This window comes from Saimiri boliviensis, chromosome 14 (genome assembly GCF_048565385.1).
Source record: "Saimiri boliviensis isolate mSaiBol1 chromosome 14, mSaiBol1.pri, whole genome shotgun sequence".
NCBI lineage: Eukaryota > Metazoa > Chordata > Mammalia > Primates > Cebidae > Saimiri > Saimiri boliviensis.
Window position 1 is genome coordinate 49,400,323 of NC_133462.1, and position 14,818 is coordinate 49,415,140.

At 57.0% G+C, this 14,818-nt stretch overlaps 2 protein-coding genes across 4 annotated transcripts in view; one reads left to right on the forward strand and one right to left on the reverse strand.

Moving 5' to 3' along the window:
- Positions 1-99: 99 nt before the first annotated feature.
- On the forward strand, positions 100-11,217 carry MYBPH (myosin binding protein H). The gene is made up of 12 exons (XM_039466949.2): positions 100-191; positions 1,585-3,179; positions 3,269-3,403; positions 4,216-4,383; positions 6,774-6,862; positions 7,218-7,413; positions 7,596-7,735; positions 8,357-8,516; positions 9,427-9,563; positions 9,724-9,910; positions 10,266-10,316; positions 10,833-11,217. The coding sequence occupies exons 2-11, from the start codon at positions 2,975-2,977 to the stop codon at positions 10,280-10,282; spliced, it is 1,434 nt and encodes a 477-aa protein (XP_039322883.1). The 5' UTR covers positions 100-191; positions 1,585-2,974; the 3' UTR covers positions 10,283-10,316; positions 10,833-11,217.
- Positions 11,218-11,504: 287 nt separating this feature from the next.
- The window catches only part of ADORA1 (adenosine A1 receptor), a 38,270-nt gene continuing 34,956 nt past the window's right edge, over positions 11,505-14,818 (reverse strand). For 2 of the 3 annotated variants that reach the window (XM_039466946.2, XM_039466948.2), the window contains exon 2: positions 11,505-13,621. In XM_039466946.2, coding sequence (XP_039322880.2) covers positions 12,982-13,621 — 640 coding nt within the window. In that variant the 3' untranslated portion in view covers positions 11,505-12,981. Of the gene's footprint in view, positions 13,827-14,818 lie in introns of all 3 variants that reach the window. The other variant, XM_074385011.1, reaches the window with a different exon arrangement.

Consider the following 14,818-nt stretch of genomic DNA (forward strand, 5'->3'; position numbering starts at 1 on the left):
CCCAAGCATGGCTGATTGCCTTCCAAATAGTAAAGTCATTGCCATGCAGACTTCTAAATTAAATTCCTTGTTGAAAGAAACTTTCTTCTGTTTCCTGAAGGCTAACAAGCACTGAGAAAGAAGCCCTCTCACCCCAACACTCCATCTCTTCTGACCTAGGAGAAGGTGGTGGGAGCTCATCACAGGATCAGGTTAGAGAACCCTGAACCCTGGACCCTCAGGGCCAGCAGGAAATGCAGATGTCATCTCACGCATCCTTCCTGCCTCCCGGGGCTGGAGTCCCTGCAGAGTGCTTGAGAGAAGGCCCTCTAGCCTCCCCCGGCTCCCAGTGAGGGGCAGCTCGTTACCTTGGCGGCAGCCCATTCCGTGCCTGGCCTGAAGTCTGTCGACGATCCTAGTGCTGGGCTTAGCCCTTTGTTCTCCTCATCCCTCCATTACCATTCATCCCTCAACCCATTCAGAGATCAAAGCACCTCTGCTCAAGCTGGCCTGAGACAGGAGGTTGGGAGGATGTGATGGGGTGGCTCAGAATAGACAGCTTTCCAGCCTTTATGAGGTGGTGATGTTCTCATCAGGCTTCTGTTGAATTCCCAGGGCCCCAGGAATGCCTTTATCCAAAGAGAGTCCAGATACACACCCCAAAACTAAAGAGAATTGATTTGTGGATTCTCTGATGTTTGGATTATCTGTGACTTGGGATAATCACAGGCTAGCCTGACGGTTTGTAACTCTGGTTTGAGGTGGAGGGAAGGAGGAAATATCTGAAATCTGAACCAGCTGGAGCTGGACAGATGCTACTGATTCCAAGGTCACAGCCCTGCTGAAGGCAAAGAAAGCAAGGGCTCAGCAAGGTGTGGGGTTGGGGGTGGGAGGGGCACACCTGGCGTTTCACCTCTGGCTGGTGGGGCCAAGCATTCCCTAATCCCTGCTACTGCCCACCACCCCCCAACAAGGATCTTTGAAACCCCAGGGCTGCAAGCCCTCGTGGACAGCCAACCCCCCTCCTCTAGGGCCACCCTTCCCCCAACCTGGGACAGGCTCTCCAGGGCTGACTCAGGGTCCTGCTAGGTTAGTCACATTCACTTATAGCTGCAGAGTCAGAGGCCAAGGATGGAGATCGGGTCTCTCGGACCTGCTCCCTGCCTGGCAAGGCACTGAGTCACCTAGCAAAGGACAAGGACATCCAGGCAGGGCCAGATCCAGAGGCTCCCAGGTTCTGCACTGCGACTCTCCAGCACAGACAGCAGGGTTGAGAGGCAGCCACATGCTGGTGTCCCCTGTCCCCAGGAAAGGGGAGAGCATGCATGTGCTGGGGGCCCTGAATAAGTCACGTGTACCTATTTTTAAACTGTGAATATATCTTACATGCTAAAGAGTGCACAAATGTATTTGTTTAATTTGAAGAATGACTGCGTAGTAAGTACCTGTACAAACCACCACCCAGGTCGAGAAAGGAAACCTCATTAGCAGCCCTGCAGCTGCCGCGATCACATACACCCCTCTTCCTCCAGCTCGAGGCAACTGCCATCCCAACTTCTGCACTGATGCTGGCCTCAGCTTCCTTTCTGGCCTCACCACCTACAGGTGCACCTTGAAGAAGAGAGCCTGGTGCTGACTGCGTTTGGATTTAATGAGACGTGCCATTTCTATGAGCCTTGCTCCTCTGCTCGTCCTCGGGGCTGTGAGTAGCTGAAGCTGCTCATTTGACCTCATGTTTTGCTTTATAGTTGCATAAACACTCCACAGTTATTTATCCATCCCACTGTTGCGGGACAGCTGTTTTCCCCACGTTTCAACAATTACAAATAACGCTACCATGAACCTTCTTCTCCGTGTCTCCACGGGCACGTGTGGGTATTACATGAGCAGCACGGCTGGGTCACGGAGTGGGCGCCTCATCCATTTTACTAGGCACTAGTAAAGCTTCCACGCTTTCCAGGGTGACTACTGCAATACCAGCAGCAACAGTTCGTAACGCTGTCACTCCTTCCTGACACATGGTGTTTTCTGGCTTTCCAGTGATTCCCAGCCTTAACATTTTATTGAATAAACAAATCAATGACTAGAAATTTGCCCCTATCTGCCTCCTTTTGCACACTGAGAATGCCCATGCCCACAGGCTTCTTGGAAGAGTCTAGAAGCTCCAGGATGCTCTCCTCCACTAGGGCATCTTCACAATCTGCCATGAGGGCACCACACCTGGAAGGGCAAGGGGTTCTCTGTAATAGGTAGAAAACGGAGGCCCACAGCAGGCACAAGGGAGACCGGCTTCTTATCGGCTGCCCAACAGAGACAGGAGCCAGGGTGCTTAGACCCCCTTCCTGGGGTTCCAGTGCTGGAGGACCGGCCTCTGAGCAGCCCCATCCTCAGCATCTCAATTGTCTCCCTCTCTAGGACCCTCAGCCTCATACAGCACAGGCAAGAGTCCCTGGGAACTGTGGGAGCCAGGGGAGTTGGACTCCAGAGGCAAAGCTGGGAGCACTCACAAGGAAAACTGTCCCAAACCGTCAGGGCCCCAGCACCCTGTCTGAGACATTCCGGGCACAAGTGGCCCCATAGAAGCCAGACACACAGAGCCTGAGCTGGGCTTATTCTCCAGTTAGAACCTCTTCCTCCCTTTGCCCTGACACCTGGCACGGGGCCCCCTCGATGTCCCATCTCACCCATCTGCACCCTCCCCCAGCTGGGCACCAGCACCCTGGCTGTTGAGGGCCAGTCAGGGTGATGGATGAGGGAATGACTCCTCAAGGGGCCCTTGTGGTTCCTCCCCCAGAGCTATTCCTGGCCTGGGCGCCTCTCCACCCTCCAGTCCTCCTGCTTGACCTGACCCCACAGCTGGGAATCGTTGGCTGGGGGTGGGGCAGCCCCTGACTATATAAGCCTGGACCTAGGTGTCCCCAGGCACCCTAGAGGCCCAGGTCCCCCCACTGCTGACCCCTGCACCCTCCAGCCTGACCCCCCAGCCAGTCCAGCAATGACGGGAAAAAACACCTCCGAGGACCCTGCCTGCAGTCCAGAGGAGACCACATCGGAATCTGCCAAGGTGCCCGCTGCAGAGCCTCCCGGAGAAGTGGCAGCATCAGAGTCCATCGGGGAAGAGCAGGTGCCCAAGCCACAGGCCCCTGCCCCTCAGACCCCTGCAGCCCCCGCAGCCACTAAGCCTGTGCCCCCAAGTGAAGGTGACTGGAGCGGGGGCAGGGGGAGGAGGGAGGCAGGCATGTCCGGGGTGGAGGAGAGCTCTGGGCCATGAACCTCTTCATCTCACCAGATGTCCCCAGTGCCCCACTGCTGCTGACACTGGAGGATGTGAGCAGCAGTTCCGTGACTGTGAGCTGGGAGCCCCCAGAGAGGCTAGGGAAGCTGGGCCTCCAGGGCTATGTGCTGGAGCTCTGCAGAGAGGGAGGTGAGTGCTGGACTAAGTCCTACGGACACCCAGGGAGGTTTTCACGGAGGGCTGCAGGGTAAGCGCTCAGGCCCTGTGGTTGGTCAGTCTGGGAGAGATACAGAAGGAGGGGACGCAAGCAGTGGCCTCCCCAGCTCCCCACCTAACCTTTCTTGCAAGGTGCTTTAGCCTCAGTCCTCCCCTCGCTCCCCTCCCAGAGCTGATCAGGTTTCAGTCTGTTAATGGCAGTGAGTCATTTGAGCAAGAAAGGGTAGGTGGCGGGGTGGGGTGGGGGGGTGGGTTGAGGGGCTCCCTTGTCCTCAGCTCCAAGGAGCCTCTGAATAAGAGAAGGGTAAGGGGACACTGGATGGTCCTCTGGCAAGAAGGGAAGGAGGTGCTAAGTCTCAGAGGACCTCACAGTGCAGGAAGTGGAGAGGGAGGAGCTGGAGGGGGGGGATGCTAGTGTAAGAGGCAGTGAGGAGAAAGAGGGAATGGGGTGGGGGGAGCTGGCCACTTACCTGCTCCCACTGTCTCCCTCCATGGCCCAAGTCCAACCTGGCCTCTGCCTCTGCCCCTACCTTGCTGAGAGACTTTGCAAGTGTGTCCAACCCTCTCTGGGCTTCAGCAACCTCATCTCTGGCCACAGTTTCAGGGCTCTAACATCAGGTGTCTTTAGGATGCCATTTGACAAGGAGTCAGGGAAGGCAACCAAGGGGAAAATAAAGCCCGGAGAGGGAGGCTGACTTCCCCAGATCACAAGTAGGAAAAGAAGCCCCACGGAGAGGGTGCTTGCGGCCACACCGCCAAGACCTCACACTCTCTCCACGCCTCAGCCTCAGAGTGGGTGCCTGTGAATGCCCGGCCCATGATGGTGACCCAGCAGACTGTGCGGAACCTCGCTCTGGGAGACAAGTTCCTCCTGCGTGTGTCTGCCGTGAGTTCCGCAGGGGCTGGCCCGCCGGCCGTGCTGGACCAGCCCATCCACATCCGAGAGAACATCGGTAAAGCCCATCCTGGCCTTGTGCTCCCCAGCCCTTCCCAGACACCTTATCTAATGGAGAAACTGAGGTCAGCAGGCAGAGGGAACCAGGCAGTCATCTCCCCCGTCGCACGCTCACATGCACAAGCCACACCCTATCACCGTCTTGCCTTAAGAAAACTCCAGGTTCCTCAGCAGCAAGGAGCCTCTGGAGGTCTAAGAAGCCATTGCCCTGAGTGGTCCAGCCCCAACACCTTGAGGAAGGGGCTTACTGATGCTCAGAAACAAAACGTCAAGTTCCCTGGGTCACCTGCTCAGTGCTAAGAGTCCATCTGAGCTTTTTCCCATCTACTCTTAAACCCTCCAGTCATTTTCTGCCCATTTCCTGTGGGCTGGGTTCCAGATTCTCTCAAAGGTTTTGGAACAGAGAGAAGGCCCTGCTTGCCCCTTCTTCCACCAAGGCCCTAGTGGCAAGAAAAAGAGTGTCTGTTAAAGGTCCACGAAGACTTCTCTATCGCAGAGGGTGCACCTCACTGGGGCCTAGCAGGTCAGCTGCCATCCCCATTGCTAATATTTCTATTTGCAAGGTGCATTAGCCTCAATCCTCCTCTCGCTCCTCTCCCAGAGCTGATCGGGTTTCAGTCTGTTAATGGCAGTGAGTCATTTGGTCCGATCTGAGGTCTTTGGAGACAGCAGAGTCCCCCAGGGTGAGGAGAGACATGGGCAGGCAGGTGGCCTGAAGCCTTCTCCACCTTCCTTCTTGTTCCTCCACCAGGGGATGGATGGTTCCCAGAGGAAGCTACACAGAGCCCTGTAGTTCTAGACGAGGCCTCCAGAAGGAGAGGGCATCCACAGGAGGGGTCAAGACTGGATTCACAAGGAAATGCTCAGCTCTGAGGCCTGAGAGACATGGAGTTAGGGAGCTGAGATTCATAGACTATTGCAACCAAGCCGATCCCAAGGAGCCCAGGGCCTCCTTTGAGGTCACCCAGCCTTTTACTGGCAGTTCCAGGGTCTGATGCCAACACAGGACCGCTCATGCCCCACTGCACTGCAAGGCGTCATCTCTGATGGCACCCAAAACCCAAGGACATTCCCAGCCTTTGGCTCTGGGTAACATGTGGCCCTACCTGGCAGCTGCAGTATGGCCGTGTTTACTTAGAGGTGCCAGGAAGCCCTCTTGGTTGGGAGGGTGCTGGGCCTTCCCCAGGGAACCAGGGAGCTCAGACTCTGAGAGGCGCCCCTGAGGCCCAGCGTTAACGGAGCCAGCCAGACTCAGCACCCACTTCTCCACTCAAATTCCTCTGGCAGGAGAGAAGGGGATTTCCTGAAGAGAAGAGGGAGAGGAGGCCATGAGCAAGCGGGGAACAGCCAGGCTCTTCCTGGGCAGGGCAGGGTGGGGGCAGTGTCCAGGATGCCTGGCTGCTCAGCTGTCCCTCCTCAGCCACCTGGAGCTGCCAAGCATTCCTGGCCCCCTGCAGCTGTCCCTAGAGCATTCCATGCCTGAGCTCTCAGAGCCAAGTGCCTGCTCAGCTAATCCTCCGAGACACCGTGTTCCTTCTCACTGTCTCATCCTCCTCCGCCCGGCATGCCACCAACCAACTGTGGCCACCTGTTTGCTGCAGAGGGGCTTCAGTCATGGCCCCAACGCCCGCCCCGGGGGACAGGGGTGGTGGCCACTGCAGCTTCCCTTAGAAGCCCAGGGGCTTCCGTGGTTGCCCCTGACCAGAAGAGGGTCAGAAGGTCATTCCTTAGCATAGCAGGCACCTGAAATAGGACTTCAGGAAGAACTTCCTAGCTCTGAGACTAACAATTATGGGAGAGGGACAGAGGAAGAAGTGGGTATACCTGTCTGGGCTTCATTTAGGAAGGGAAAGATCCTAAGCCTCTCAATAGGGCCTGGAGACAGAGGAATGGGCAAACACGGGTTCAAAAGGGCTTTTCTGAAAGTCCTGGGCTTGCGGAGGGTGGGTGGGGGTATTAGAACAGGGAGGCAGCAGTTGCCTCCCCTTCCTAGAAGTGCAGCCTGACAGGTGCAGCACCGGCTCCCCAGCAGGGGGAGACAGAGAGTCAGCTGGGGTCCATCTGGTGCTTGGGAATGCCTGGGCTGCAGGGCAAATCCCGTCCTGGCAGAGTCGAGGTGCCAAGGGAGCGCCCGGGATGCTTACCAGTTCACACCTTGGAGGAGCTGACCTCCTGAAACCTCCTGCTCCCTTACAGGATTTGGGCCCTAGACCTCAGGAGTGAGAGCTTCTTCACCCTTCCCACAAGGAGGGAGCCCATGGCAGCCAGACCACACCCAGGACCCTCCTCCCAGCCAGCATCCCTCACCAGCTGTCCCCTGCCCCACCGTAGAAACCCCAACCAGCCACCCCACTGCACTGCTAAGCCCAGACCCTTGCTTTGATCCAGAGGCCCCCAAGATCCGTGTCCCCCGACACCTCCGTCAGACCTACATCCGCCAGGTGGGAGAGACAGTCAACCTGCAAATCCCCTTCCAGGTGAGTATTCTCCCGAACAACAATAAGAGCCTGAGTGGGAACCAGGGCCCCCACGTAAGGGGAGCCTGGGAAATAGCAGGATCTCCACGGGTCCCCCTGGGACCCAGCAAGAGGGGCTCATCCTCCTGCAATCATGCACATGACTCGGGGGTGATTCTCAGACTGGGGATGGGCTGGTGGGCCCCCAGGGTGGGCTGGACACCTGGAGGATGTGGCTCCAGCCTCTGCTGCCCTTCCTGAGAAGGGCCAATGGAGCAGGCTCCCCGGGGCACAGCTCCAGAGACTACTGGAGTTAAGGGGGGTGTGGGGACACTGGCACCTCCCTACACTCACCCTAGGGGCTCCTCCCTGCCAGGGAAAGCCTAAGCCTCAGGCCACATGGACCCACAATGGCCATGCCCTGGACAGCCAGCGGGTGAACGTGCGTACCGGGGACCAGGACTCCATCCTCTTCATTCGCTCGGCCCAGCGCTCCGACTCTGGCCGCTATGAGCTCACCGTGCGCCTGGAAGACCTGGAGGCCAAGGCAGCCATTGACATCCTGGTGATTGGTACGGGGCCAGGGGAACAGGGCTGCCTCATGGGAGAACCAGAGCCCCCGATCTTGCACCCCAGAGCTGATGGCTGATGGCAGCAGGCCAAGGGAGTGTGGCAGGAGCCAAATCTTGGGTGTGGGGGCTCTGTAGCTGGCCTGGCCCCCACGCTCACTTCCCCTTGCACCCTGGGCCTGCAGAGAAACCTGGACCCCCCAGCAGCATCCGGCTCCTGGATGTCTGGGGCTGCAACGCTGCTCTTCAGTGGACACCACCCCAGGACACAGGCAACACGGAGCTCCTGGGCTACACGGTGCAGAAGGCAGACAAAAAGACAGGGGTGAGGCTGGCTGGGACAGAGCGGGGTCGGGGTACGAAGTGGTCAAGGTGGCGGGGAAGGCCCATCCCACAGAGTCTAGGGACAGAGTCTAGGGACAAAATTTAGGGACCGAATTCTGGTCTGCCCACTGCTAACCTGATGACCTAGGGGGCCCTTAGCAAGACTCTTCCTCTCTGGATCTCAGATGCCTCCTAAAGAGTGCGAGGAGGGCTGGCCTGGGCCATCTGCAGCCTTTCAAGCTCTGGAGCCCGCTTCCCAAATCTTAATGTGTGCATGAGTCACCAGGGGAGCTTGCTAAGAGGCAGAGTCTGACTCACTAGGTCCAGGGTGGGGGCTGAGAGCCTGCATTTCGAAGAAGTTTCCAGGTGATGCTGAAATTGCACATCTGTGGGCCATACTTTGCCATGAAGGCTCTAGGAGTCTCTGAGGATCCTACAGAGGTCACCTGAGTGACCCAGGGGCCCCTTCTCCCAGTTCAATGTCCCTGAGTCCCAAAGCTGGATAGTTCAGCATCCCAGGGTTGGGGGCATGGAATGAGTTCCCATGAAGAGAGGGCTTCAGGGTAAGCAGGGAGGGCAAGAACAGGGGTGAGAAACGAGGGTGACACCCGGGGACCCGCAGCAATGGTTCACAGTGCTGGAGCGCTACCACCCGACCACCTGCACCGTCTCCGACCTCATCATCGGCAACTCATACTCCTTCCGGGTCTTCTCAGAAAACCTGTGTGGGCTGAGCACCTCCGCCGCCGTCACCAGGGAGCTCGCCCACATCCAGAAGGCAGGTGGGTTTGGGCCAGGTCTGGCTGTGCTGACTCTCCCTGTCCCTGCCTCTTCCTCAGCGTCTTCTCCACATCCCTCTCTCTGGGCTTCTCCTGGGCGTCTGCCCCTGGAACACCCGCTGTCCCCTGACTCCACAGCTATGCATGCACACGCATGGAGTGGCTGCAACGCAGTGAATGTGGTTGGTTGACTTTAACAAACACATCAGAGCAAATCCACACAAATGAAAGATGCTCCTTGGGAGGCCGTGTACTTATTGCAAAGATGCTTGTGGCTGCCAGCATCACAGCAGCCATCAAGTCTCAGGCAGTGAGTGTCCCAAGAGAATCTAGAGGGTGACCTGTGCATGGCTGAGTAGTGTACTAAAACGGGTGAGTTTGCTAAAACAGGCCTTCCAACCCCCATACACACCACATAGATGGACAAGAGAGATAAGAGTATTTACTGTCTCCAAACAGGCACTGACCCTCTTGCGTCAAATCCTAAACCCAGGCCCTTTTCCCTGTCCCCTGTCTGCCCCGAGGCCCTCCGCGACCCACCGTCTGTGTGGGTTCCAGAAGGCAAACTTTATTTAACAGCAGCTTGAGCTGCACAGAATTAGGAAGAAATGTTTGCTTAAAAAAGGAAAGCCGGTCAAGTCTCCAAAGACAAACGCAAAGGAAACGTGGTGACTGAGTTGTGAGCCTCCACCTTCTGCCAAGACGGTCTCATCGCTCTGGTTTTTCCTCCTCTTCTCTGCTCACCACCCTGACCCACCCAGCCTCAGTCTCCGCCTTCTCTGCCTCTTTGGGATTGTCCAAGTTGCTGTAAATAAGTCATGACTTGCTATAGATCTAGGATCACAGTCAGTCCTAACAGGTCTCCTTCACTCCTGGAAGCTCAGACTCACCCGACTTTCTCCCCTGAACCCAGATATTGCCGCCAAACCGAAAGGGTTTATTGAGCGAGACTTCTCAGAAGCCCCCTCATTCACCCAGCCCCTGGCTGACCACACCTCCACCCCTGGCTACAGCACACAGCTGTTCTGCAGCGTCCGAGCTTCACCCAAGGTGAGGGGCCAGGCCCTGCTGTGCCCTGGGCTGGTGGCAGCAGGTGGGAACAGCAGGGCTGAGGAATCCTCCGGGCATCCGCACCTAAGCCTGGGGATGGCCTATAAGAGTCCCGCCCCAGTCCACACCTCCCCAGCTCTCTTCTGACCATGCCTCCCAGCCCAAGATCATCTGGATGAAAAATAAGATGGAGATCCAGGGCAACCCCAAATACCGCGCTGTCTCTGAGCAAGGCGTCTGCACCCTGGAGATCCGGAAACCCAGCCCCTTTGATTCCGGGGTCTACACCTGCAAGGCCATCAATGTGCTGGGGGAGGCATCTGTGGACTGCCGGCTAGAGGTCAAAGGTGAGAGTTTGAGGCTGAGAGAACAGGAGTCAGCACCTCTCTGGAGGCAGCAGAGAGCTTAAAATCAAGGCAGAAGAGAAGGGGTAGTAAGATCGAGGTCAGGCCGATTACTTTCCAAGCGGGAGTGTGGGCAGGTGTAGGGGAGGGCGGGCAGGTGTAGGAGAGGGAGGGAAGGTGTAGGGGAGGGTGAGCAGGTGTAGGGGAGGGCGGGCAGGTGTAGGAGAGGGAGGGCAGGTGTAGGGGAGGGCAGGCAGGTGTAGGGGAGGGCGAGCAGGTGTAAGGGAGGGACTGTAACCATGAACCTTCTCAGTTCCCCGACACTTCCCCCAAGCTCTAACTGCAGCATCTCTTCCAGCCTCAGCCACGCACTGAAGAGCCACAGGAGGAGGCTGTGATGAGGAGCCAGGTAAATGGCCAGACCCACCCCCTCTGCTGCCTCTGCCGGTGGCACAGAAGCAGAGAGGAGGCCGGCAACAGGGGCTGGGGGTGAGAAGGGAAGGTGGCAGTCAGCTCTGGGGACAAACTTGTGGACACAGGCAACTAGCACACATCTCCAGACTCGCAGTGACATTGCAGGGCCAGGCGATGCTGGTGTGGCCTGGAAGGGGGCGACTCCGTGGGCCGCCACATGATCAGAGTCTACTCCCAGCTCTGAGTGACCTTCCACAAGGGTGTTCTCTTTGGACACATTTCCTCATCAGAAAAGTGGGGATAACCACCTTCCCCTGCCTTCCCTCCGCTGGTGGTTCTGAGGCTCTGCATAAGTATGGAAGTATCTAGAACTGCGGTGGGCAGAGCTCAGACCTGGGCCTGAGGAGGGAGGCCTGGTGAGGAAGAGGGTGCTGCTCCCCTCCCCTCTCTGCACCTCTCTGGCCTGCAGCCAAGCTCACACCAGGGCCTCAGGAAGCACATCCTCCTCCAGATCCCCCAGGCCCACCATCGAACTCCAGAGACACTCAAGACCCCGGCTTCCATAGCGACGGCTGAAGGAACTGCCCCTGGTACCTGCTGGCCCCTCTCTCCCAGAGGCTGGTGTCCAGAACTCAGGAGTGGGCCTGGTAGGCCCCGGGCCAGGCTACCTGGGCTCAAGGGGTCCCGGAGGGTGCAGAGATGGGAGTGCTCTGGGTGGATCGGAGCCGCACTGGGTGAGAAGCACTTGAATAAAGATGTGTGGTGTCACAATGCGGGGCCTCTGTGCCAGTGAGCGACATCATCTAGGGGGAGGCGCTGCATCACCAGGAGGGGGTGTCTGAATCTGTCACCACGAGGGGAGTCTCCAGATATGTCACCGTGAGGAAGACGCCAGCGGGAGGGTGAGGTCTCAGGATGTCATGGGTCTGTGTGTGGGTGGGTCGGGGGGGGGGGTGGTTCTGGACATGTGAATTTCCCGGATCTCGCTTCCTGATCAGGGTTTGCTACCCCAAGTGCGTAGCTATGGAAACAGACACACCCTCTCTGGAACCCTCCTTGCCGGAACGCCTCCACATGCCCCCGTCACAGCTCCTCCCAGCTCCAGCCATTGCTTCCCCTCTGCTAAGGGTGTCCTGTTGCTCTCAACAGCGGTGGGGGTGGGTGCCCAGCAATGTGCGCTCCACAGGGTTCACAGTTTTTTTTTATTAGTCACGTGGGCTTCCCTTGGGAGCCAGGGCATACCCCATTTCCAACAGAGGGAAGGGCCTGGAAGCAAGGCCTGGGGTTGACACTCATGTTCAAAACCCGTCAACTCGATGGCCATCTCCCCTCCCCCGCCTCGTCCCTCTACGCAGGGACTCCAGGCTTGGCAGGGCATGGGTTGGTCCTTCCCCCAATCCCTAAAGTCCTAGACCCCCTACACCTGCAACAGAGCTTCTGAAGCCCCTGAAAATGCAGCTAAATACTAGGGGTATTGACAGATTCGCATGACAGCAAGACCATCCCCACACTCTCAGGAGCTGGCTATACTCCCCAGGAGGGCCACAGTTCACCCCGTCCCCAGGCAGGCAGGGTGCTCCCAAGAGTTGACATGTCTAGGGTTCTCCTCTCCATCAGGCCCAGAAGCAGCAGAGATGGGGTCACTTAGGAGAGTCCAGGCCTGGCATCGGGTGGCCAGTGGCACTGGTGGCCCAGATCACACTCCAGGCTCCTCCCTGGAAAGCTCAGGGCAAGAAGGAAGGCTCAGAGCTGCCACCTCCTGGCGGTTTGAGGCCAGCACCTACTGCACCAAGCTCGCTCCCCAGGGCGCGGAGTCTGCACTCCAGAAAATACCAGAAATGATTTCTGAATTGCTTGAACCCAGGAGGTGGAGGTTGCAGTGAGCTGAGATCGAGCCATTGCACTCCAGCCTGGGCAACAAGAGCAAAACTCCATCTCAAAAAAAAAAAAAAAAAAAAGAAAAGAAAGAAATGATTTCTGAACCTACCCTTTCTGCCTCTCCCACACACAATCCCGGGTAGACCCAGGGCAAGGACAGCAGGCACCCTAGCACCTGGTATGGCCTGGGGCCCAGAGTCCTCAGAGGCGGGAATGGAAGCTCCTTGATTTCTGTCTGTTAGCTGGCTTCTGGCTACCCTCTGCTACAGAACAGGAGAGACAGCCAGGCCAGTGCATCCCCCACCTCTCTTCTCCCATCTGTCTCAGAAGGGATGCTCTCCTCTCCTTAAGCTGGGCCTGGGGCTGCACCACCAACACCAAAGCAAGCAGACCCACTGCCTCACTGCAGAAGCCCAAGCACCTTTTCCCAGCCCAGGTGGCTCCTCTGCAGTCTCGGCCTCCCCAAGACCTGCCCAGGCCTGAAGCGCTGGACTGCTCGTGGGATGGTAAGGCAGGTGGGGCTCAGAACACTCTCACCTCTAGACACCCGGTCCCTTCACAGGATCCTTGCCCTCCCAAGCCTCCTGCAGGGCCCAGAGGTATAGGGTAGTTAACTCCTAGTGGAGGGATCATGCTCTGTGGGTATCTCTTCAGAGCCTTCCCAATGCCCCCCACCCACAGCCCAGCTGGGGCAGGCTCAGGGAGACCCCTGGGACAGCGAGCAGGGGAAGACTGGACTGAGACCCCGCTGGATGTGGGCTGGTGAGAGCAGAAGGCGGGGTCTAGTCATCAGGCCTCTCTTCTGGGAGATCCTCGTCAATGGGGGGTGTGGGCTGGCAGCGGAAATGATCATTCCAAATCTTAAGGAAGGTGACCCGGAACTTCTGGATGCGGAAGGCGTAGACGATGGGGTTCATGGCCGAGTTGCCGTGCGTGAGGAAGATGGCAATGTAGGTGAGGATACTGGGCTTGTGGCAGGACGGGCAGAAGAGGGTGATACAGTTGAGGATGTGCAAAGGCAGCCAGCTGAGGGCGAAGAGGAAGAGGATGAGGGCCAGGGACTTGGCGATCTTCAGCTCCTTCCCATAGTACTTCTGCGGGTCGCCGGAGGAGGCCGACACCTTCTTGTTGAGCTGCTTGCGGATCAGGTAGAAGACCTCCAGGTAGATGAGGACCATGAGGAGCAGCGGGGGCAGCACCCACACGAAGAAGTTGAAGTAGACCATGTACTCCATGCTGATGACCTTCTCGAACTCGCACTTGATCACGGGCTCCCCGACGCTGCTGTTGGCCGCCCAGGCCCGCTCCACCGCACTCAGATTGTTCCAGCCAAACATAGGGGTCAACCCCACCACGAAAGAGAGGATCCAGCAGCCGGCGATGGCCACCGCTGCCCTCCGGGGGGTCACCACCATTTTGTACCTGGGAGAGAGGAGGGCAGAGTGTCAGGATCTGCCTCCCAGCTGCCTCGAAGGGCCCCTCTGAGGCACACCTGGCCTCCAGGGGCCTCTAAGAGGAGCTCCCTCCCCATCCAGGGCCCGGTGAGCGGGGAGGTGTGTGTCTTTTGCTCGAAGGTTGAGTCTTCAGGATCTAAGATTTAGTGCTTGCCATGCATTGGCTCATTCTCCTGTGAAGAGAGGAAATCCTGATTAATGACAAAGTAGTAATAGAAAATCACAAAGGACCTCCTTTAGAAATGTCAGGGAAATGACCACAGTAAAAATTGCTCCCATGCACTCAGCACGCTCTCCCTGGTTATCTCGCCATTGCTTCATGACTGCCTGCATTGCATAGGAAGGCGCTGGCAGAATGCGGACTGCCCAACTGACAGATGAGGAAACTGAGGTTCAAAGTAGTCATAGGATCTGCCCAAGGCCACATGGAAGGTGGCAGTGCTGTCCTGTGCTTCCTAAAACAGGTCTAAACACTGACCAAAACAGCCAGGTAATTAACAAACCATCTATCCCTTCTCTTGGGCCAGTGAACACAACTGTCATTTCAAAAAATCTTTCACACAATTCCCCTTCTTTGGGCCTTGCCCATACTCCCCGGCAGTGCCTCACCTCCCACCTCCGTATCAACTTCCTGTTTCCCCTCCTGATCACTGTGTAGCACGTACCTCCTAAGGGCTTGATCTCAAGAACCAGCTCTGCATTCCCAAGCTAACTGGAAATGATGCTCAGGAAAGAAAACTGACATTCACTGAGCATCTACTACATGCCGGATACTTTCACTCATTCACTCATGCATTTACGCACGCATACCTGGATGCATTCATTCAGCGCCAGCACCTAAGAGAAGCAGACTCCCCTGCCTCATTTGCCGAGTGCCTTTTGTGCTAGGCATTGCTCTCTGTGCTAAGATAAAAGATCCCCACTTTTACATATCTCACATTTTGGGTGAAGAGACACATAACACAGAAGCAAGAAAATAAACAAGACAACTACAGATCATTTTATGTCCTTTAAAGGAAACAGGCTGTGTCAAGGGACAGAGCTTTCTAACTTTTTTCACATCACAAAGAAGATGGAAACATCTGGATGACAAGGCTGCTCGTGAGCCACAAGGGTTGGGCGTTTTCATATCTCAGGGGTTCCCACTTCCCTTTAAACCAACCTA